The 26093-nt window shown below is 41.6% G+C and overlaps 1 protein-coding gene across 15 annotated transcripts in view; it reads right to left on the reverse strand.

The window, feature by feature from the left end:
- Positions 1-7485, reverse strand: part of LOC109896632 (protein phosphatase 1 regulatory subunit 12A) — a 62474-nt gene extending 54989 nt beyond the window's left edge. For 8 of the 15 annotated variants that reach the window (XM_031831617.1, XM_031831619.1, XM_031831618.1 and 5 more), the window contains exon 1: positions 7155-7483. In XM_031831617.1, coding sequence (XP_031687477.1) covers positions 7155-7391 — 237 coding nt within the window. In that variant the 5' untranslated portion in view covers positions 7392-7483. Of the gene's footprint in view, positions 1-7154 lie in introns of all 15 variants that reach the window. The other 7 variants (XM_031831614.1, XM_031831625.1, XM_031831616.1 and 4 more) reach the window with 3 other exon arrangements.
- Positions 7486-26093: the final 18608 nt, after the last annotated feature.

The raw sequence follows: 26093 nt of genomic DNA on the forward strand, positions 1-26093 counted from the left end.
CATGGAAGTTGTCTGCTTTCCAATGTAAGGAAGCCATGCCGACGTGTCATGATCAGAAGACTACCTGACGTGTTGTGAAGCAGTCGAGAGCAACGACACAAGGACTTCCTGCACTTGATTATAGGTTGCGGAAACACTTCAATGAAAACTTAAGACGGAGCCCGCCTGACAGAGCAAGACCTACCAATTATAAACAGGTAGAATGTGCAAGTTCTGTGAGCTTTTCCAATATTACAGTTGTTACAGGCTAGAGGCCAGTGACGGTTATGATGATGATGATTCAGAGGCAACGTTGAATCAACATTGGGTTGGGTGACCTGCAACGCTTGAATTATAATAATGCACTTGTGTCCATAAAAACTGACAAGCAATCGACTGCTACGGTTATGAATACATCCAACTGTATTAGCCAATAACCTTTCTACAAGACAGACTGAACGTATAGACAGTAACACAAGTCAGATTGCCTTAATAATTACATACTATAAATAGCGGAGGAACTTTCTAATGATTCTATGTGCATTATTAAAACGCATGAATCGCTGCCTTTGGGCAGGTAAATTAGAAAGGCAAAACTTAAAGATACAAAGGGGGTGGTTGAAATATTTCTCTTATAGATTTCTATAATGCCTTTCTACCAGAGGTACTTCAAGAGCTTTACATAGTAACGGCTAAACTCCCCTCAACCACCAATGAAATGTGAATCTTAAAAAGCCCCCCCAAAAATGACCAAATATTTCATGTCTGTTGACAGGGCCCAACACCAGAGGCAGCCGTTTCAGACCATTCCGCGGAATGGTTTCAAAGGAAGTGGGGCATTTCACTTTAAGAGTCCCCTCCTCCAAAAACCAAACAGTGCCATGTTCACGCTGCCCCTCCATACCCAGTCCACTGCCAAACAGGCCCCCTCCAACTTTGGTTAAGGGCTAGGAATAGACACCCTCGATGAGCAACCCGGCTCAGAGTGACATTGTTTGAGTGACATCTACAGGAAAAGGTATCAAGTAGAGAATGATGTCTAAAACAATGCAAATGCAGTTTCTTTATCTTCTGGGCCTTGGTATGGGGAAAAGAACTGACTGAAAGTATTCCGTTTTGTGTTCCTTTGATTATCTTACGAGGTGAGCAACGACAAATGTCCCTAGTAATGAGAGGAACATGGTGCTCTCGTCATCAAAAGTCACAACTCGTTTCAACCCAAATCAACTTAATCTAGCCCTAATTGGGCAGCGCTTTCAGGTCCTGACACACACCAACACTCACTACAGATCAGGTGATCCGTGGTAACCCAAAACGCTCTCCCCTTCCCTCCAGGGTAAGTGAGTTTACAGCCTTAAGAATATATTATTATTTTTTAAAGACAGAGTGCCGCATGACTGGTGAAAGAAATGTTCCAGAACATAATATTTCAGCTATAGGATCTGGGTGAAGACTACACTTTACAAGGCCAGACCTTCAGAATATATCAGGTCAACAAGTACATTTTCCAAATTGAATCAAGAGATTGAATTCAAGCAACAACAAAAATCTCAACACCTCTGCCACAGCTGAGAATCTCAAAGGTTGGGGCTGGAACAATTATGTAATGTGTTAATGTAACTGGTGCTGCTTTGGATGGAACTGCAGTGAGGGCCCCATGCACTGCTGTCTGCATAGGTTCCATTTCAAGATTCATGCAATCCATGTGATTCTAAACTGCTGCTGGCTACTCTGCTCAGTCAGTGGTTATGTAACTCTGTATGTACACAAATCGGCAGACAAGCCACTTGACATGAGATGTTGCCATGGTTACATTGTTAGAGTTCACACACTGATAGTGAGGGCGTGGAACTAAACTGTTGCTAAGGTTAAAAAAAAATGTTTTTTTTAAAGGTTTACAAAAAGCTAACCATTTGCATTTTATCGAGCCTAACCCAATGATGTCATAAAACCTTCACCACAACTTACAAAAAGCTACTTTGATGAGCCAGTGAAAATTTTATTTCTATACAATACCTGTACCAGCTAGACTATATATACTAAGTACATTAACAATGATGGACAACATGGATGACTCAAGAAAGGCCAGATATGGGTGAATACGCCTGTTGTTTCACAGTGCAGGCCCTGCCTTGATTGGGCACAGTAGGTGGCAGTCAGCTGGGTCCTGGCATTGCCTGGGGAGAGGCTGGCAGGCCAGAAAGAGGGTAAGACTGTGTGTGAAGGGGGGGGGGGGGGGGGGGGGGGGGTGACAGCTGAGGAATGCTTGCTCTGCTTTCCCTTTGCCATGGTTTCCACCGACTGTCATGTGAGGAATGCACGGGCCAGGAGGACAGGGACGGAATGCTACCTATCCAGCACATATCTACAAACATCTCTCTCCAGTCCTGCCCCCTCATTCACAACTCCCTGTACCTCTTCACCCCTCACCTCCGGGGTGCTGTGAACTGTGTGGAAAGCGTTACAATTCTGGTTTTTACAGTAGCACCATTATAAGTCTTTCCCTCCCACATTTACTCAGTGGTCCTAGAGGGCTGCAGGGTGTGCGGGCTTGTGCCCCAGCAGTAAAGATGTCAGCATGCTTCAGTTCGGCTGGTGCCTCGTCAAACTCTTGTGCTTGCATACTACTCCCTTAAAGACCTTCGCTTGATATTTTTTTATTTATGCAATATTACCATTTGTCCAGGAAGACACCATAGCCAAAGTCAGAATTAATCTAAGATAACTCAAGAAATCTGTCATAAAATGGCTGTTTTTGCCAAGGTGATCTTAGTTGCTCAGTTTTACATCTAAGATGTTTGATTCAATATTTCTCAACGGGGGGAAAAAAAGGGCATTAAAAAAAACAAGTCTCCCATTCAATGACAGACTTTATTGAAGAACTATTATTGACCAATCACCAATGAAGTGGTGTAGACTTCGGCTTCAACTTGCCTCCAGAAAAAAATGCAAGTGTGCCCAACCAGCCCAAACTGTTGGGATAATATATGCACAAACTCTTTCGAACTGGAAGCCTTAACACTCCCGATTCAGATTAACAACGAATCAAATCAGTCAAATAGGCCTAGTCTTTTGTGAAAGGCTGGGACAAATGTCCTCCAGGTCCATAGTTAAGAACAGTGGTGGTCAGTCACAACAAAGGTGAACATCAGAGGCCATTGTTCAGTGACTCGTAGGTGATTTCTGTTTCACATAGACAAACCCTTTCAAGTCAGACGGTCCACATGAACTCCAATGCATGCCAAGCCTCCAGTACAAAGCTAAGCAGTCCAGTGTGGCAATGACTCACCCAAACTTAGAATAATCTCCTCAAACCAAGCTATACTGAGAAGAACTGGTGCAGGGGGTATTTATAACCTGGCACTCAGAAGTGGCAGGAGGGCAGTGCAGTCACTGCACCCAAGGAGGAGTGAGTGACCCTCTGTGTAAAAACAGAGCATTGTTACAACCAAAGCTAGAGGTCACTGCCTTGCCACCAGGAAGGGAATGGTTCAGGGCATGTCATCAGCACCCGACATCCCCCATAAACAATTGTTGCAGATAAAATAACAGATCTACAGCTGCAACTGAAAGGAGACTTGCCTACACTGCCTGGCTGGTCAGTGGTCACTCAGGTACCTGCGTGGTAGCAGCATTAGTCATGTTAAAGCCACCGTAGTCTCACTACCACAAGCCAATTATTACAGTAGTGATGAACCGTGGCACCATGTTTGACTCTATAAATAAAAAGGCTAGTCAAACCGCAGGCAGATGACTACTAATCCTTACTAGACTGTTTGGTTTAGTTCCATTCAAGACCAGGACTAGGGTGCATTACCACTACTGGCCTCCTGCTAATAGGAGGAGAGTCCATCCCACTTTGGGAGAGTCATTAACCATTCATTCTGACAACTTTGATTCTCTAAGCCAACTGGCCCTACTCCTTGAAGGCAGAGATTCCCAACATGGATAATGGTTAGCAAAGCCATCAGGGACAATTAACGTGGCAACCCAGACTGAGCCACATTAGATGGGGGTTAGCAAAAAGTCACTATTCAAATAGTATCAAGATATTTTTAACAGCAAATATGTTTATACCCTTTTTTTTTTTTACTCTGCGTTGTTGGGAAAGTTGTAGTCAGTGCATGTGTCCAATAACATTTGATTTGTCAGATATACGGAAATCTGAAGCGCATGTCTTTTTTTGTAGTTACGTTTTTAACTTGAGCACTGCTGCATGAGGGAGCTGTGGAGGTGCCGGTGAGATTGTAATGAGCAGACTAAGGCAGATAGTGACGCTACTTGTCTACAGCCGAGACTACCGAGCTTGTAGAAGCCACAATGTTATTTATCATCACATAACAGTGCCAATCTTGACTGGAGTATAACTAACTACTATAACCAACTATAGCTAGCTGGGCTAATTGAGGCCACATTCTGCACTCACTATCCATTGAGCCACGTTGATTGGGCAATGCTACCAGTGGCTTTTAATGGGGAGAACGTCATAAAAACTACAATGAAAGGTTTGTTTTTATTAAATGTATAATTTGAAATGTCATGGTATATTCTTGCATGTAACATGGATATTTTAAATTTAGAAAATGCTTTCAGTGTTAAAATAGGCCTATACATTTTTGGATGCTGAACGTCAGATACTAACGTCCGTTCAGATATTCAAATAACCGTGCACATCCCTAAACAAAATCTGTTGGTTTGAGCAAACCAACATCAGCCAGACCTTCCTGAAATCCTAGGATTAGCAAGCTAAACGCCAATCCCTATATCGCCTTCAACTCTTTTCCAAGATCCTGAAGCCAGGGATCACATGCTGGAACACAAACAAAGCTGCTCCAAGTCTCTCCAGACATGGTTAGGTCTCAAGCACTGCGTCGCAAATGCTTTCCTCACCTCTGCTTGTCCCTGGAGTGGACTCCGGTCCCAAAAAAAGACTATATTTTCACCCAGTGAGCCTGCGCAGTGCAGGAGGCTGACTAATTCCAGTTGAAAGGAAGACAAACTCAGTCACCCTAAAGAAAGGCTGATTAAGACAGTCTCCAACTAGTAGTGCATATCTAATGTCAGATAAAGATACCTAATTTGTGTGAATCCCCCCTCCCCCCCCAAAAAAATCAACTAGTGATACAGCAGCATCTATTCTAGAGACAAGGCACCACTTCTACACCCTGAGATCGGCCTTCGGGGATATAGCCTTGCCCGGCAATAACAGTTTATAAAAGGTGCACACATCACACTACTTAAGAGAAAAGGCAGGTGATGCATCACTTAGCAAAACAGGACATCTGGGTGATGAGATTATTGTAGATGTAAGGTGCAAGGCAGTTTGAGCATGCAAGACTTCAATAAACAATGTTTCATTCCAGCATAACTAAAATGCATTTGGTGAGACAGGCAGGCCTACACCTTCCCAATTTTGCATTTACACCTGTGTGAAAAACTTTGATGAACAGTTAACATGTTATTTTCTGGCTACAATGACAAAACAATAGCATGACTTAAAATGCTTATGTGCAATATCCATTTGAAGAACAAAAAACTTAACTGAATTAGATGTTTTGGTTGTCAGTATTCAAGGTAACAGGCTGGTGCTCCACCTGCCATAACATAAGCTAAAGTGTTGACTAATAACATTAACAGCCCAAAAACCTAGGATTGGCTTCTTTTACACAGCTGAAAGCGACAGGTATTGACATGTAAACCTCACACCTCCCAGAGAGAATGTGTCAGCTGTTATCCGACTGCAGAACAGTCTACTGTGCAGCAAAACACGTCAGTAATGCAACATCGCAATCCGAACACATCGGCAAGATATAGGCTAGCTAGTCAAATCCAAAGTGGAACAACCTTTATAAAAATTAGCATAGGATTCTAATTCTGAGCATTTACTTAGTGTTATGCTAAGAATGTTAGTATACTTTTCAAATGGCCTAGCTATCATAACTACTTTGAAACACCACAAGTTGATGTTTACCAATCCATGCAGATAGCTTATAATACAATTGCAAATTGCAATTACAAAATGTGGGTATGAATTGTAACGTTATCTGCTACAATAGTATAATCGATTATAGGAGTGATGTTAGCTACAGAATGTCAAAAGACGTAGCTCCTGAGGCTAAGGTTTGCTAGTAACACGTTAGTGTATGATCTTTAGCAAGCCTAAGAGTTACATATGCTGTTAACCACAGATAATATTTCTTGAACATATAAGTATCATGACTGTAGCTAGTTACAGTAGTCTTTCTGCCCTTCAGCCTAGAGACTGCGGCATAGCTACTGTAGCTAAACATATAGTCAAATATTGTTGCATGTTATAGCTTCGACGTGATCCAAGCTGACATCTGATTCCTTTAATTTGAATGGTGCTTTACTGCCGATCGACTGCAGTCAAGCTATGCTTGGTAACGAGCAGTGCCACTGGACAGCTAAACGTTCTTTCCACCATTTGCACTGGTTAGCTAACGTTAGCTAACGTTAGCTAACCAACTTGTAGCAAGCTAGCTAGCCATCAGCTAACAAACAAGTACATTTTCTGTACTTCCTATTAACTTCAATATAAAGCACAATTGGCAGCAGTTAACTTCGCCAACGACTAACAATTGAGTATTTGTTAAACAAACCAACAATAGAGTTAAGCTATATTTCATAGCTTACACAGGTTAGCATGAGCAGGGAGACATATCAGTTCCAAGAATGGTTTGCCTAGCTAGCTACAGTGTAACTGGCTGACGTTAACTAGCTATGCTAACAGCACCACCCAAGTGGCTGGTTAGATGTTAGCAAGCCAGTCAACGGCATTCTTCCCGACTATTGGATGTTTGAATCAGTTGCTGATAAACAAAGACCAAATAGCTAACTATCCATAAGTTCAACATTACCTAACCTACGAATACATTTAACATACCTAGCTAGCTCAAACGGGATAGCTACCAATCAGGTATTTTGAGTTTAACCACCCCTTCGCTTCTGATCCAATTCAATCAACAGCCCAACAAATGAAATGGCCCTGTCTCGTCTAAAAAAAGACGGGCGTGCTAGGTAAACAGACTGAGCTACAGCAGGAATTACTCCATTACTGTGGCAGGAGGTAACGTTAGCTACGATCTTTGGCAAGACATATGGTTGTCGTGCTCTTGTATGGGAAGTTTCTCGGCTTATAGCTGTAAAAGACAAACCTGGTGGAGGGCAGTCAGACCGTCTACATTGGCGTAGTTGATGTCAGCACCCCGGTCAATCATTCGGAGCACCTCCTCGGTATCGCCGCTTGAGCAGGCAGCCAAAAACACGGCGCCATCGTCGAACTTCACCTTCGTCTTCTTCTTTTTCAGAATAGGAGGCTCGATGTCTGTCTCCGACCCTAACCACCGTTTCAACTGTTCGTTCCTTTTTTGCTTGGCGTCCGCCATCTTCATCCCCTCCCGTCTCGGGCTTCTTATCTTTCTCGGAGAGAGGATATACTTTATAGTGCCACTATCCCACAGCGCACTGGGCGTGGGAAGGGGGGCCGAGAGAGCGTCTGGATTGTTTTCCATAAGCTCGCGAGACAAAGCAACGTCACCTCAGGATCTGCAGTGTAACGTCATCATCAGCAGATGAAAGGAAAATTAGGTTTTACATTCCTTGACAGAGTTAGAGCGTTATCATTTATTATGATAAATAAGAACACTGAGACCAGCATAATGTCGATGTTATTAATTGTGAGTTCTATCAGGACTGCTTCCAGCTTTTTTTCAAGGGTTTTTATGATGACTGGTCAAACCAAGTCGAAACAGTTGAGAAAATATGTATTTTATTTCTTAGACCGGAGATAGGCAATTGATAAACATAGCTCTTTCATTCTTTTTTTCAACTGTTAATTAATAACATTCAAAGAACATCATCCCTGTCCATATGAAATTACCAGAGGAAGACAATAAAAATTAAAGGACATTGGCAATAGAAATAGCAAGGGGGTTTATGTTTTATCAACAGTGGTAAAATGGTGTAAAAGGACACAATCCCCAAAAGCAGAACTTGAAATCGATGTTGCAGAACCAATATCAGCCGACAGGCAGGCCACATACTGTACAACACAGGCCAGTTAAATGCATGTCTCATCGAAATGATTTTCGGTGCCTTTTATTCATCAAGGATGAGGTGCTATTACATTGTTTTTATATTTAGAGTTATTCGTGAGGCCCTAAAAAACTCAAAATCACATCACCAGTGATTAAAGTGCCAGATCAAATTACATCCCAAATCATTTTCAACTGGGCCTTTAAATGTAATGTGACCATGGTCACTTAATCAGACTTTCAATTTTCAAAATCTTGTTTCCAAAACTACCACTAGTTGAACAAATATGTCTCTATTTTCTACTTAAATGTCTCTGTGGTAGTTTCACTGTAGTAGCAGGATATTAGTATGTTTACTTAGTGTGTGCCCATCTGTGTCAGCTGTGCCACTCCTTCAGAGGAGTTATTATGGAGAGGGAGACTATTGTCCATGAAACATTAGCTGGCCAGTCCATGGAGATAATTACATTAGATATGAGAGAGACAAGTATAATTATTTTTCCATGAGTACTTTGAAGCACTTTGGGTCAATAGGAAAATGTTTAGTGACCAGTGTGCAACAACAACTTATCTAAAGGAAACTAATGACTTCCTCCTTGGCCTCAAATTGGATTGGAAACCCAAGGGTGTAAGCCATGGTATGGACTGCTTTGTCTCTCAGTAGTGTTTGTGTGTGTGTTTTGTCGGGGGGGAAATACCTTTACAAGAGAAATCCACTTAATTTTTTGTGTCTGATGGTTATATCAGGTATAAACCAGTGGAGGCTGCTGAGGGGTTAATGGAATGACATGTGATGTATTTAATACCATTCCACTGATTGCACACTAGCCATTACCACGAGCATGTCCTCACCAATTAAGGTGTCATGAAACTCCTGTGGTATAAACAGATGGTGATTCTCACCATTGCCACAAAATTGCTGAAGCAAAGTATGTTTAGGGCCCTCGAAGCACCTTGCAGAGCAAATGTGGCTCTGATAAGACAAACATAACTGTCTCAAGTGGCTGTGGATAAGCTTTGTGGCAGGACTCAAACACAAATATTCAATCTGCATTTTTTTGCCCGTTCTTTTGCCCCTCCAACATGTCATCTATAAGGACATGCGTGGCTAATTACTGTAGACATAACAGGAGGCTGTTGAAGGAGACAGCTCATAACAATGGCTGGAATGGAGTGAATGGAATGGTATCAAACACATGGAAACTATGTGTGGAAACCATGTGTTTGATACCATTCCATGTATTCCTTTCCAGCCATTACTATGAGCCCATCCTCCCCATTTAAGATGCCACCAGCCACCTGTGGTAGACATAGTCTGTGTATTTGTGTCCCATTTGTGTTCCTTTTCATAACAGAGACACAATGCACACCAAATAGCAATATAAAGCACCTTTACCACAAACCAGTACCTGCAATGATTTGATGGGAGCACTTGAAGTGAAAGGAATGTCTAGTGGACTCAGCCTCTGGGGTGGTCTAGACTTAGCCCTGACTGAATGCAAGGTGGACCGGCGAAGAGTGGTTTTTATTTTGGCACCACCGAGCGTTATTATTGGCAGACGCCCATGTGTACGCCGCAGGGGTGTGGTTTTGCTTCCTTGTATGCTGGTTGTGGAGTTGTTTCTAGAGGCCAGTTCCTAGGCAGTCGTCATGGAGCATGCCACAACACTATTTAAATGGAAGTGCCGTTTACTGTCATGTTCATAATGATAGTGTTTATGGGTTTGAGTACAATAATTGTTGGCCTAATTGTCCTGCTAATTCTGGTGGGAACGGCTCCTGGATCTCAAAATAGTTTATTTCCTACATGAAATCTAGAACATCCCTGTGTATAAAACAAGTGGGGATAATAGTGATACAGATACATGTATCTGAAGTTAGTTGCCCATTATAAGCTGCTTTAGTCCATCTTCTGTAACGCTGCTTGACACAATGCTTCATTTGTGAATGGAACCCTCTAGTATCTGTCAGCAGTACCAGAAATGTTGTTGTGCGATTAACCGCCTGACTTTGGACAATCTGAGAAAATCTGACAACCTGAGCCAAAAAGCCATCCAAGCAAAGAAATGATCCAAAACATTTACACAGCTCCACCCACATGAGTTAAAACTCAAGACAGACCGACCACTGTGAGGACAGAGGGGGTGACAAGAGAGAGAGAGAGATCTCCTCTGCAGATCCAATTGGCTGCCAGTTCTTTTCCCAACCCTGGTCCCTCCATCAGACACAGTGGACGTCCAGCGAGGACCAGTGCTGGAAAAAGTACACAATTGTCATACCTGAGTAAAAGTATAGATACCTTAATAGAAAGTTACTCAAGTAAAAGTTAAAGTCACACAGTAAAATACTACTTGAGTAAAAGTATAAAAGTTTTTGGTTTTAAATATACTTAAGTATCAAAAGTAAATGTAATTACTAAAATATACTAGTATCAAAAATAGAAGTTAAAGTATAAATGATTTCAAATTCCTTATAATTTATTAAGCCGACGGCACCATTTTCTTGTTTTTAAAATGTACAGATAGCCAGGGGGACACTCCAACACTCAGACATTATTGACAGAAGATACATTTGTGTTTAGTGAGTTTGCCAGACCATAGGCAGTAGGGATGACCACGTCTTCTCTTGATAAGTTGGTGATTTTCCCGATTTTCCTGTCCTGCTAAGCATTCAAAATGTAATGAGTACTTTGGTTTGTCTGTGAAAATGTATGGAGTAAAAAATAGAAAAATGTCTTTAGGAATGTAGTGAAATAAAAGTAAAAGTTGTCAAAAATATAAATAGTGAAGTAAAGTACAGATACCCTCCCAAAACTACTTAAGTAGTACTTTAAAGTATTTTTACTTAAGTACACAGTCGAGGACAGACTTTTTTATTTTATTTTTGTTTGTTTTTTAAATTGAATATTAAAACATACAATCTACTTGCAGTGAAGCCGCTCAACAATTACATTGCATTCAATCATCTAACAGACTCCATCCAGAGCGACCCACAGAAGCAACCACCAGGCCACCAGCCTGCCAAGACCCCCACCCCCCTCGCCACAGTTCCCCGAGAGCTGCCCCTCAACCAGCCGAGACCCCCCCCCCCTCCGTTGAAAAAAAGAACAATAATTCCATGCCTGTTTGAAAAAGAGATACTTTGAAAAAGGTTTAATTTTCAATTAATTGAAAATGAGACATGGCAATCTGCACAAAGGCAAAAAGGCAACTTTTTAACAATGGAAAAGCTTTTCTTTTTTTTCTTCTTTTTTCTCTTTGAGGGTGGATCAGCTTAATATTGCGGACAGAATGTTGCTTCCAATGTAATTGTCGGCATCATTTCCAATCCCCCATATTTTTGGGGTAAATATATATATCTATCTATACACGCATGCATATATACACACATATATACACATACATACCTACATAGACATACATACTTTTTAAAAGAATATACCTTTATTATTATTCCCGCAAACCCTTCCACCGATCCCCCAATTGGAGTAAACTAATAAACACTTCTGCTTCTACCTTCAATCCATACATCTTATACACACTCTACACATACTCTACAGATACAGTCTACTTTACAATAGTTCTCTCTTGTTTGTTCTTAGTCCTTCCTCTATTTCTGATGTCCATCCAGTTTGATTTCTATTTGTAACTATGCTATTTCACAAAAGCTCCGAACCTATATACATTCTACAGATCCCGTATGCCCTACATTGTTTATCTTGTTACTAGTCCCCACCCTTCAGCTCCACTCAACCCCTCCCATCTGTCTCTCAACATCATCCATTTCGGATTTCTACTTGCCATATATTTTTCAACTGTGCTGTGATGCTACACAAAATAATTGAACCTTCCTATTCTTATAGCTTCTACAGATTGTAAATTAAAAATTAACATTTTTGTTAAAATGATTATTATATTTTTGATTGATTGAGTATGGCTTTTCAAATCAGCCAGTATTGCTATCTGTAGTGTTATTTCTAGGCAAATGCTGCAATTCTTCAGCCATTCCTGGACCTGTGACCAAAAATGAGCTACATATGGACAGTACCAAAATAAATTATCTAATGACTCTGCCTCCTCATAGCAGAATCTGCAGAGCTGGGAAGATTGTATCCCCCATATATATAACATTCTATTAGTTGCAAGAATTTTGTATAGTAATTTATATTGAAAAATTCGAAGTTTTGAATCCGGCGTTGTTTTGCGTATCAATTCATAAACCATGTGCCATGGAATGGGTACATCGAAAATCTCTTCCCAACTATTTTGCAATTTATATGGCACAGCTGTCAGTTTTTTGGTCCTTAAATGAAATTGGTATATGTTTTTATTTATCACAATTTTCTTTAACAATTTATGTTCTTTAATACAGGGCTGAAATACAAGTTCCTTACTTTTTTCCCCTTCTACTTGCCTCTTCCATTTTTGTGGTAATGCTGCAATTAATTGGTTGTAATTTTGGGTAGAGCAGACATTTCCATATGTCTGTGTTAGCTGCATGTGTGACATAACTCCCCCAGTCCTATTTATGATATCATTCACTAAATGTATACTTTTTAAAAAACATTTATTCGATAAATACAGTTTTTTTAATCAATTAGTATATTTGAATTTAACCACAATATATGTTGTACTATTTGTTCCGTCCTTTCAGGTGGATTAAACTGAAATTGCAACCAACTTTCTAAGGCTTGTTTAAAAAATAAAGATATTTTGCAGATTATTTACTTTTCAAACAACCGAAAGTGAGCAGGTGTAATCTGAATAAAGGGGAAAAGGCCCTTCCTGAATATAGGATGACACATTCGTACCAATTGACTAGAGAACCAGTTTGGATTTAAGTATAACTGTTGTACGACTGATGCCTTTAGTGAGAGGTCGAATGCTTTAATATTTAATCATTTCTGCCCACCGAATTCATATTCATTATATAAATAGGCCCTTTTAATTTTATCTGGTTTGCCGTTCCAAATAAAATGGAACATTTTTTGTTCATATCATTTAAAAAGCAGGTCACAAGGTGTAGGCAAAACCATAAGCAAATAGGTAAACTGTGATGTGACTAAAGAGTTAATCAGGGTGATTTTTCCACAAATAGACAGGTATTTTCCTTTCCATGGTAGCAAGATCTTATCTATTTTTGCTAACTTTCTAGAAAAATGTATTGGAGTGAGATCATTTCTTTCCTTTGGGATTTGTATACCGAGTATGTCTACATCTCCGTCAGACCATTTAATTGGTAAACTACATGGTAATGTAAAATGTGCATTTTTTAGTGATCCATACGTAATATGGTACATTTATCATAATTTGGTATTAATCCAGAGAGGATAGCAAAAGTATCTAGATCCTCTAAGAGGCCGTGGAGAGACTCCAATTGTGGTTTTAAAAGAAAACATGAATCATCAGCGTACAATGACACCTTCGTTTTTAGGCCACGGATTTCTGATCCCTTAATATTATTGTTTGATCTAATCTTAGCAGCTAACATTTCGATGGCAATAATAAATATATATGCCGATAGTGGACAACCTTGTTTTACTCCTCTAGATAGTTTAAAACTTTCTGAGATGTAGCCATTATTTACTATTTTACACCTAGGGTTACTATACATAACCTTGACCCATTTTATAAAAGATTCCCCAAAATTGAAATATTCTAGGCATTTATATATAAACTCCAGTTGTACTTTATCAAAAGACTTAATATCTGACAATACTTTTAAAATTCTATGTGCCAAGCATTTTGCTAGGATTTTTGCATCACAGCACTGAAGTGTAAGAGGTCTCCAATTTTTTAAACGGACTGGATCTTTATATATACCACTTAGGTCCTGTTTCCGTAATAATGATATCAGACCTTCTTGTTGAGTGTCTGATAATCTACCATTTATATAGGAGTGGTTAAAACATGCTAATAATGGTCCTTTGAGTATACCAAAAAAAGTTTTGTATACTTCCACTGGTATGCCATCCAGCCCTGGAGTTTTCCCAGATATTAATTTGACATTTTTTAACAATGGATAAGCTTTTCTTAGTAATCTACTGGAGAACCATTTAGGGCTCAAGTAAAACTTTTGTATAAGTGAAGCTTTTAGAGAGAGGTTACTGCTTTTATATTTAATAATCTCAACCCACCCAGTTCATTTCATTATATAGATAGGCACGCTTTATCTTGTCTGGTTTAGCATTCCAGAGAAATCAAAATATTTCTTGCTCATATGATTAAAAAAATGAATCATCAGGAGAAAGCAGCGTCATAAGTAAGTGAGTAAATTGAGATATGACTAAGGAGTTAATCAGTGCAATTTATTTACAAGTATTTACATCTCCATGGTTGCAGGATCTTGTCTATTTTTACTAGTTTTCTAGCGAAATTCATTGTGGAAAGACAATTTATATATTTTGTGATGTGAATATCAAGTATGTCTTGTCTACTTCACTGTCAGTCCATTTTATAGGTAAACTGCAGGGTAATGTAAAAGTTTTATTTTTTAAAGATCCAATATGTAATTTTGTACACATAATTAGGTTTGAGTCCAGAAAAGTTATCTAGATCTTCAATGAGACAATGCAGGGATCTAGCTAGCGGACTTGATATAAAACGTAAGTTATCGGCATACATGGATACCTTTGTTTTTAAGCCTTGGATTTCAAATCCTCTAACATTGTTATTTAATCGGATTTTAAAACGAATAGATATGGTGCCAGTGGACAACCTTGTTTTACTCCTCTTGACAATTCAAAACTCTCTCAGAGGCAGCTGCTATTGAAGTGTAAGATGCCTCCAGTTTTTTAGATAGATTCGATATTTATATTTGCCATCTGTGTCTTTTATAATAATAATGAGGACAGACTTACCAGTAATTGATTTCTGCAGACTCGGCACATGAATCAGCTTCCTGGCAGGACCGACGCTGAGGCGTGGAGGATCTCTAGGCCAGGAGAAACGGTGGGAGGCCAAGATACACAGTGAAGGATCAGGCCCAGTTCGTCTTGATTTACTGGCCACCCCTCGAACCAAAGTCTACGGTGCAAACCGCCATCAGGAGATCCTGGAAGGAGGTCTTTTGTGTTTAGTCACAAGGGAGGTGGAGCATGCCAAACGTCTGTGGTGTCAGGATGATGGCTAAAATAGTTTTATGTGCTGATATCAGGAGAGCTAGTAGTGGAAAGTGATGCGTAAGCTGCTGCTGGGCAGGGCAAGGAACAGACCTCCCAGTGATGTGATAGACAGTGTGAGTGAGCTCAAGGTACGTGTGTTGGACGGCGTTGATATCTGTAGTGTTTGTATTGGAACACTGACAATCTGTCAGCGTCTGCGTATTGTTCTTCTCAATGTGTTCGTGGTGGTGCTCAACTCAATGAAATCATCCTACCGAATAAACACACACAAGAAAATGTGTCAAATGTGTGTTAAAATCACCTTCAAAAGTTCCTGCTTCTGCTTTCAAACATAGATTGTCAAGCCAATAGTGGAGAAATTGTATATTAACCTTAAAGCAGGGCCCCTCTCCTACCTAAACACCTTACCGTCATCAGTTTATGCTTACTATACATAACATACAGCACCATACTGTATGTGAGACTGAACAGCTACACCTTTCCCACGGGTTAGATTATAAAGAACCAACCATTCATTATGTAAGGATGATGTCACGTCAAACACAGTAAATCCATTTGCTTGTTTTAAAATTTGCAGGGATCATTGGTAGGTTGAGGGGAATATAGAAGACAAAGTCTGCGATGCAGGCAGAGCCAAGCATGGCAGTGAATTGTCTCTCTCCACGAGGCAGGTACCACCAAGAAACCATCTGTGGATGAAATGCAGTGCCAAGCTCTGTCTATCTTACAGCCAAGGCCTTCTGAGACATCAGGGTGCTAATTTGTTACAGGCTTCTGATTGGACGCCTCAGCAGAGAAACAGTAGATCAAACGGCCCCCAAGGTGAATTAAAATCCACTCGCCACCGCCCCTCCTTCTGGCCTATACTTCCCAACCTGCCAGGTCCTGTCTGTAGTCAGTCGCCACAACCACCAAAACCCCTCTGCTTGTCTAACAGTGGTCATTTGCTCCCTGGGGCAACCAAGTGATCCATCATCCAACCACATCAGTTATATGACTGTGTGCGCTCTGTTTGGCTTTTCCCATGTGGACTAACCTGCCTCTTGAAGGTATAGTAAATGTTTAGGTGTCTGTTCCTTACACATTAAACAGTTGTGTTTACCACAATACTCACGTGGGCCATTAGTGGCTGCCTCATCTGCATGCAGGCCAGTCCAGTCATCATGTGTCACCGGGAGGGAAGGTAATCCAGACGAACTCTGTCCCTCATTACCTTTCACTTTGATGCCAGAGAACTGTTTGCTGTTGTTCCTGTTCCTCGCAGAGATCAAACAAAAGTTTGGGAGGGAGACAAATTAGGTGTATCAATACCACAAACCACCAACACTCTCTTTTTGGCATTGTCCATTGACAGCGACTGAGGCTTAATAAAAACAAATCATAAAGACTTATCCCAGGGGCTTGTTGTGTGTGTGTGCTGTTGTGTGATCTCATGTCAGAACGGTTATACCTATGACTAATTCCTCAGGGGAAGCTGGTGTTTACTATTGTAATTTAGTCAGACAGCTGACTGAGTCCCAGGGTGGAGGACTATACAATATAGTCCTGTTGTGAGTGGGATGATTGATTGCTATTGCCTATGGTTGTGAGTGGGAGTGAAACTGTTAATATATTGGACAGGGTTAAATGATCAGATATTTCACTGAAGATGAAATACAGTTTAGTTAGAATCCTTCCAATAAATAACTGACTACCATTGACAGTAAAACGGTCGCTTCAGGCATATTCACTAACTACAGTAACATGTCCCTGAAGGTAACTGAGGCAGCAGCCACTCAGAGCTGGGTGACTCGTGAGTGTTGACGAGTGAGCACCATCTGAGTGAAGCCAGACACCCACTTCCTGTCGCCCACTGCCTGCTGCCGCGGGGAAGTTGGCGCCTGTGACATACACTCAACTCCTCCCAGAGCAGAAACCCCAGACTGCAGTGCTATCATCACACTGATAGAAATAGTCCTGCTTTGATGTTATCTGCGATGCAAAAGGCTATGGCAAGAAATGTATAGATAGTGCCGGCTCAGACCTTAGCCTCTTCAATTTAGTCACTGTCAGATTTTAAAGCTCTCCTCCAGCCCCTGGTATCAGGTGAGAGTTAGCAGGTCTGCAGACAGTGTCACTCCCGGCCTGCTGTTTTGCAATGGGCAAAGTACATATCATCACATATGCACAGCATGACGTTTAAATAGGCAGCAGGGGCTATGCAACCCTTCCTATACATCTGTGCTCATCCACGCCTGTCATTGACAAATAGGTCTACGCCTCTATATATTCAAGGTATGATACGTGTGGAACTTTGAACCACCATGAGTTGAGCTGAGTTGGCCGAGGCAGTGTGGTTAGATTTTGTCAGACCCTCCTCATTGAGTAGAGTAATAGTAGCAAGCTGATCTCCGCAGCAGCCAGTCACATGCTGTGAAGTCTGTTGATGTTGTTGTGTGTATGTGTGTGGGCGTGGGTGTGTGCATATCTGTGCACATGTTTGTATAATTTCTATAGAAATCAGTTGAGCAGTTCCCCCAAGTAAATGAATAAAATGACTGCATGCTCAAACAGCCTGTCAGGTCTTGTTGGCAGGAATGGTATTTAAGACTGGTTTTAGGTTTGTCATTGTGGGTGACACACTTCATGCTTCTGTGAGAAAAGCTTCTCAAGTGTTGAAGTGAAGTTCATTGCCCATGTCAGATGTTGATGAGTCCAATCAATTTGAGGTTCACAGAAGACCCAAAACAATCAACAACCTAATTATGGTAACACATCTTCTCTAAATAGATAGCAGAAAGGCAATAGAGGAAAGAACAAGCTGTGGCTAAACTCTCAGTGCACGGTATAATTGTGGCGCCCAGCAAACAGCAGCATAGCAGAGACACTGAGGCAGAGAGACTCAGGGATTTGACTCTTGCAGCCAGGGGTCAGAGGTCAGACAGATCTGTGATGGAGCTGCCCCCCCCCCCCCTCCTCCTCGCAGCTGTCCCAGGGCCCCCTCTTTCACTATGCTGCTCTGAGCCTCCTTATGGGGGGTGTCTGGAAAAGCTTTTCTCTGTAGTCTCAGGGAGCTTGTCACTTTGAATTCACGCTCTTAGGATATTTACACCACTGAGCATGTGGCTTCTTCGACTTAAGGAGCAGTATTGCTCCATTGTGAGTGGGCAGGCAGTTCTTTGCGAATACCAGCCAGTCTGTCAAATGCATGCCACCTGGCAAATCTTGCTGGTGCGCCCCTGTGTTCAACACGTGATATATCTCAGCGAGAGCGTACCTCGCCAAAATCCCCCCCAGAGGAGGAGTGATTATGAGCTGATCTTCTCATGGACAACAGCTGAGCTCCTGCCTCAGCAAGATACAGGGCAGGCCCCTCACTTAGCAGCTCTTACTACTATAGCATCACTCCATTCTCTCTACTAGTCTAAAGGCTTCACATACACAGATACTGTAGTCCATCAAAGGAACGTTCAACTATTAAGATATCCCACAGTGTGGGGTTATACTTCCTATGGTATGGCTATGGTTTACTGTAATGAATGGATGTATACTATGCACATTACTCTACTGGTGCAGGGATACATGTCTCTTTAAGGCAAAGTAGTGATAGCCTAATAAGACACGGCTATTGGACTGACCTTGTTTCATATCAAGAGTCTAATAATAGTATGAATCTGGAGCTGTGCAGCAACCGGTACTGGGTTAGAGCTAAAAGCTCAAATGAGTCACTCCGACAGAGCAAACCATGGAAAAGACGCCTGCATATCCATCGTTTATTGTCATAAAAGGTTAACAACATACACGCCATTGGTGAGGTAGTGCATTAAGGTGATGGAGTGTGTTTTGTCTCTCTACCAAACAGCTGACCTGTCCACTCCTATGGGCTCCTAATTATTACCATGGCAACGTTGGCACTGGCAGATTCATCAAGGGCCCAGTGGATGAGAGGCACTCTCAGTTGTCTACTCTCCATTTGTGTCTATTGGCTTATCGGCAACGGGAGGATTTGTTGTTCTTTATTTTTCTTGTCACTTCCTCATTGTCTGTCTGTCTGACTGTCTCTAATTTCCTCAATTTCTCCATGACAGTAGACATATCAGTGGTTAACATTAATGAGTGGCTGATAATGGAGAATATATCAGAAAGCCTCTTGACTTCAAAGAGTCAAATATATCTCTGGGACAAAGCCACTGTGGCTTTCCCCTTTAGAGTTACTATTGGTTATATCTCCTATCCAGACTGTTTCCATTTAGCCTACCTTCATGACAACCATGTGATGAAAAGGGCAACCACGTGATCGATCACTCAACCTGAGGGTCTTCAACCCTCAGTTGGAACTGAACCCCAACCTTTTGATGATCAGTGGATGGGAGCCCAGTGGAGACATCTCTCTCTCAGGGTTCAAAGTTCACCAGACCAGCCCATTTGTCATGGACAGAACTTCAAGGCAGTCAAATCCGCATGCAGACAGGTTCACGTTTCAATTAACAGGTGTCATATATCTTGTTTCCCATCGGTCTCATATCTCCCATGACCCCAGAGTTCCAGAGCAAAACAACTAGTTACAGGAAATTAGTATTATCCATCCACAATATTGTAGCCAGTGTTAGTTGACAAACTACAGAGCGAATAAGAGCCCAGTTCAAAAATGAGGTAGACATAATCCTCCTTAAACCTAGTCCGCCATCGTTGCCACTGTGGAGAGTTGGCACATGTATAGTGAGAGACCTTCCATTTTACACAGCAAGCCCTGGAGCAGCAGTTTTGAGTGTCTGCAAGATGAAGCAAACAGAACAGACCTTCCAACCAGAGTTATAAATAGAGCTGTGTTCTTCTGCTTACTTAGATTCAGCTCTTCTCCCCCTCTTTACAGTGGAGACACTCATTATTAGCATTTATGTTGTAGCTCTCCTCTCACCAGAATCAGAAGACCAGTGGAGGAGGTGAGAATCATGCTCCTAAGTTGAATCAAAATGATTATTTTAGCCTACAATACAGTTGGTTTATCAGTTAACAGAGGTGACCTGAAGTATACAATATACACACGTAGAAGGAGATGGCATTGGCATTAACATAGCAGGATTAATGCATTACAGTATTATCATCAAATGCAATAATAATTCAATGAGAGTGATTCTGCTTCAGTGAGATGAGGGAGTGGTGTCACAGGTGTGAATATGAATATTCAGCATCCAGGGAAGCTTTGCTGAGACCTGCATTTCTAACAGGAGTAGAATTACTCAGCTGTGTTGACTTATCACAGACAGACGTTCTCTCATTAAACAAGTGAAATAGCTCATCAAGCTCGTTGTAATCCTATTCCAAACACAGCCAGTGTCCCTCTCTCGCCTTGCCCTTCATGACCAGACAACTGTGTCGTACGTCTGCCCTCTGACTGACTCCGAGGCCAGTCTACACCCCACAGTAACCGTTTCAGCAGAGCTGCTAATGGCCAATGATTTTGACCATGGAACTAGACTATGGTGGTTATGTCACCGAGCGGCAAGCTACCACTATGGCTTTCTGGGATGCGCTTTAAATTTAGAGTAACAAATTAGGTCAAGGTCGACTGAATGTCCAAAGTCAAAATAACAGCCTCCCTGGTCCCACTGCAGCCCACCATCTCCATCCTAGGCCCAGAGATAGATAGATAGATAGATAGATAGATAGATAGATAGATAGATAGATAGATAGATAGATAGATAGATAGATAGATAGATAGATAGATAGATAGATAGATAGATAGATAGATAGATAGATAGATAGATAGATAGATAGATAGATAGATAGATAGATAGATAGATAGATAGATAGATAGATAGATAGATAGATAGATAGATAGATAGATAGATAGATAGATAGATAGATAGATAGATAGATAGATAGATAGATAGATAGATAGATAGATAGATAGATAGATAGATAGATAGATAGATAGATAGATAGATAGATAGATAGATAGATAGATAGATAGATAGATAGATAGATAGATAGATAGATAGATAGATAGATAGATAGATAGATAGATAGATAGATAGATAGATAGATAGATAGATAGATAGATAGATAGATAGATAGATAGATAGATGGCTGCCAATATACAATCTGTTGAGGTAAAATGGAAAATGTATAGCGTATTTTACAGGTATACATTACAAAGTGTTGAGTTGTATAGTGTAGAATACAACAAGCCAGTCTGAATGGGTATTCTCACCTGCTACATGATGATAAGGTAATGTCAGTGTTATATCTGAAATATTGGGCCGGACGGCGAGGTGTGCAGTGTCAGAGAAGACAAGCCAACGACTGGTGCTGTTCATCACGTGGAAATTGACAACAGCCCCGTGACAAGTCCTGATCCGTGCTCATGCATTACATGTACCAAAGACTGTCTAATATATTGACAAGATAGTCAAGTGACCGCTCTAACAATGGTAATACATGTCCTCAAAGATGGAAGGCAGGCGGGAGGAAGCGAGATTATGTGGGACCATTCTAGCCCATAAGAAGGCAGATACTTAGGTGGAAGACAGGCGATAGAGATAGAAAGATGACTCATCTTTATATCTGTGCCATTATAGCATCTGTGACAGCATGGGCAACGCCTTTGAGGCAATCTCCATTTTAACATAGTCCATTTTCTTTTTCTTAATTGGCTGATAACTCCCAACTCATAGGAATCCCACCCGGTTGAGTACTTTAAAATGGTGGAAGCTCTCAATGGCAATGTCCATGCTAAAACAGGTTACTACCATGATGAGTCCTTTATCTATCTCTATGACAACAGGCACAGCTTCGATATAAAGTTGCCGAAGTGCCACGTGCGCTCACTTACATCAGTGCATTCGTAACAACCAAACTATTACGAATCTTCTATTCAATAAAATAAACCTCACATAGCAAATAAGCTATTCGACAGTCTCTCATTGACCCCCATGCTAAAATTCCTCACGTTGTGGGATTATTTTCGTGGACAGATTTTGGGCAGAGTAAAATCTCTCGCTTCACCTCTTCCTCTCTGCCTGGACTAAGGGTGTGGTGGAGGATGAAGGGTGGAGGATAATATAAGGTATGTTTGTGTGTATGTGTCGGAGAGGGAGAGGTGACATGCAGCTTGTAGAGCCAGTCACTGTGTACCTCCCAGACACCCCTGGGGGTTCCTCATGTCAGAGCTTCCCTAAATCAGACTTAGTCAAACACATTTACCTGTCACCCCAGATCAACTCACCCTGCAAGGTTCGATGCCTCTCTCCACACACACACACACACACACACACACACACACACACACACACACACACACACACACACACACACACACACACACACACACACACACACACACACATCTCTCATGGCATGCTGTTTTCAGGATGTAATCATTACATAATGGACTTGTTATCTATTCAATATAGGGGTACAATAATATGATATATCTACCGATGGAGAAAGTGACAACTAAACTAAAGCAGGGAAGTAATTATCATCCAATTCATATGACATGGAAATCATCCAGCCCATTAATGCTTATTTTCTGGTTACAGTTTTACATATGAATTTCATGCATCACCTCCAGGGAACTGAATATCAGCTGACTCCAATCGAGGTCCACGCTATCCTGGAGATGGACTTCAACATTTTCATTGGAAAAGACACAGCAAAAGGAACCATTTTCAGGTTCTCAGCTCTGAAAATTGTTCCAATCCCCACACCACATTATCCTCCGATCAACTCCACATTTGGAAATCGCTCAAGGAAATGTCCTTGGAACTGTGACCAGCCTGCATGGAAGCCATCAACAAATGCAGTTTAACGGACATGTAAATACAAACAGACTTGACATGGAAACAGGCGGGAGGTGCAACCTAAGACAAACAAACTGATTTATTTTCAAGCCTGTGACATCATAATAACAACCTCCAGCAGTGGGGCCGGTGTCTAAAAATAGGGAAGACGTCAAAGCACTGGTACATATATGTCCATAAAGTGTGCAGCACATTCCTCAGATAACAGCAGATGGCTCACAGATTTGGGCGTTGCGGCGAGAGGACGAACAGCCCACACACGCTTCAAACAACGCATCGCAGGCCCTTTGGTGCGGCGGTTCACCGCGGAGAAAGCAAAGAGTGGAGACGGGGCTCCCAAATTGTCCTGTGTGGAGGCAAACAGGGGTTTAAGAGGGACACTGGGTTCGGCCATGCTGTAGCATTGTGTACATGAAGCAGTCCTTGACCCCTATCAGTGAGGTCCTGGTGGAAATTTGGACTCCCTGAAACTGAAGAAGGCATCCGCTACTGAACATGCTCTGTGTTTTTTAATTAGTCGTTAGGGTCAAGATGTAGCTAAAGAGCCTTCCTGGTAACTGCATGAGAATTTCATAGCATGGAAATGATCAATTGATACATCTTGCTGATATTTGTATTGTAGGCCTAGAGGAACACATAAATGGTAGTTTCGTAGAAGGGGAACCAGCTATGGTTCCCATATATTTATTGGCGCACTCCATGATCTTGTTTTTCTTTCCATCTTCAGTGGCCCCAAGACTGAACCACGCACATTAACAGGGGTGTCACACAGATTAATTAATGACGCCCTTCTCCAGAGGCTTCAGCAGACTGTAAATGGTCCGGAACACTTGAGAACCCTGCCTCGGCGCATCGTGTTGTCAACCATGGTCATGTCACATTCCATCAAAGTGGACAGTCCTCTTCCTCTCTCTTCTTCACTCTCTCCTTTAAACAAGCCCTATCATGGAGAACCACGTAACTTTGACTGTGAGGAAAAGGAGGAGGAAATTAGATTGCATTGCTGGAACTAACAGTTTTTATACTGTTCAGGAATTTATTCTACTTTTCCAATATCTAAAAGAGACAAATATAATCATTGCCCCATTGAATGACTACACATACTGCAGAAATCTGTTCAATAAACCCATGGCCTCTGTGTGCACCAGTCAGAATCTGATGGACATTAGGCCTCTGAAGTCATTGATGTTGTGTGTGTATCTGATGTGCACGACGAGTTTCACAAAGCCACAAAGCCTGCTGCTAGGCTTCTCTCCTCTTTAAGAAGGAAAGAAAAAAAATGAAAAGAAGAGAGTCCACGACGACATCATTCATCCTGGCCTTTTAAGGAGTGCTCCTGTGGAGGCCTTGTGAGCGCTGTGCTGGCCCACTTTCCCAGCTGCAGCAGCACACAGTTTCCCAGCCCCGTCCTCTCTTCTCCTGGGGAGCCAGGAGCACAGACACGGACTGTACTGAGACACAGACACACACAGTGACGATACAAAGACATGCTGTATGGTCACACAGAGGCACTCTGCTTATGTCAGGGGTGTACAACCCCAGTCCTAAAGGGCCTCAGTCCTGCTGGAGTTCTTTTTGGTTTGGGAACTATATCATTGATGATGTCATTGATTAGCTATGGTGAGGACAGAAAATGGCATACAATAACAGAAACACTCAAAGACCCCAAATAAATTAACATAGACCAAAATGTATTTCCATGCATCTATTCAATCAAAATGCATCTTATTCAATAATTGATTTATAATGGTGGTCCATTATATAACTGAGGTAGAGCAATAACACTACCGCTATCACTGTATGATTCAGTCTGGCAAGCTGGTGTTCATCAGCAAGGCCATGTTCAGAGGGTGGTGGTGGGGGAAAGAACCTCCATGGTTCTGGCAGCAGTATTCATCATTGTATTTCCTCCCAGGCCCAGCAGATGTTGTCCAGGCTGCAGCCACTGTCTCAGAGCCCATCAGATAGAAAGCAACGGACTGGAGAGGGACTGTGCTGTGGTGGCCCTCCCTGCCCTGAACCGAGCGCTGCTGATGTCAGCCAGACCCTGCATGGCCCCCACTCACCATCCACACTCTGCCTCTTGCATGAACCCGTACCAGAACCACAAAAGGAGGACAAAGGAGTGGGAGGGAGAGAGAGAGAGAGCGAGGGAGAGAGAGAGTGTGGGAGAAGTGTATGTGTGAATGTTTGACAGAGAGAGAGAGAGAGAGAGAGAGAGAGAGAGAGAGAGAGAGAGAGAGAGAGAGAGTGTGAATGTGACAGAGAGACAGTGAGGGAATGACTACTGTGTTGGCAAGTTTAGTTACTTTCCCATCATGCTTTGCTCTATTGCCAGGTCAACTACATGTTCTCAATGTTTCAAGTATGCTTTAGACAGAACCTTTGAATGATCCAGCCACTCTATAAACAATAACCCACTCTAAAATACATAATGACGCTTTACGAGTAAGTGGGATAAAGAAATGTAGTTTATGTGAACAGAACACATTGGATATCACCTTAATGCCATGGCCGTTACATCTCGCTAGCTTTTAACTCAATATTACAGACCCTGTTGTTATCTCATATTCCAGTGATAATGCCTTGCATTACACCTGGGAAGAAAACATTTCAATTTGCTCAACAATGAAAATGTACACATTGCAAAATATTATGCATATTATGCATTTAACTGACAAAATGGTATTATAACTGCAAAAATCACTGCAGCTGGAGACTCATATCTCCCTCACTAACTTTAAGCACCAGCTGTCAGAGCAGCTCACAGATCACTGCACCTGTACATAGCCCATCTGTAAATAGCCCATTCAACTACCTCATCACCATACTGTTATTTATTTGTTTTATTTTGCTCCTTTGCACCCCAGTATCTCTACTTCCACACTCATCTTCTGCACATCTATCACTCCAGTGTTTTTATTTTGCCACTATGGCCTATTTATTGCCTTACCTCCCTTATCCTACCTCATTTGCACACTCTGTATATAGACTTTTCCTACTGTATTATTGACTGTATGTTTGTTTATTCCACGTGTAACTGTGTTGTTGTTTGTGTCGCACTGCTTTGCTTTATCTTGTCCAGGTCGCAGTTGTAAATCAGAACTTGTTCTCAACTGGCCTACCTGGTTAAATAAAGGTGACATTTAAAAA

Source organism: Oncorhynchus kisutch, linkage group LG9 (genome assembly GCF_002021735.2).
Source record: "Oncorhynchus kisutch isolate 150728-3 linkage group LG9, Okis_V2, whole genome shotgun sequence".
Lineage (NCBI taxonomy): Eukaryota > Metazoa > Chordata > Actinopteri > Salmoniformes > Salmonidae > Oncorhynchus > Oncorhynchus kisutch.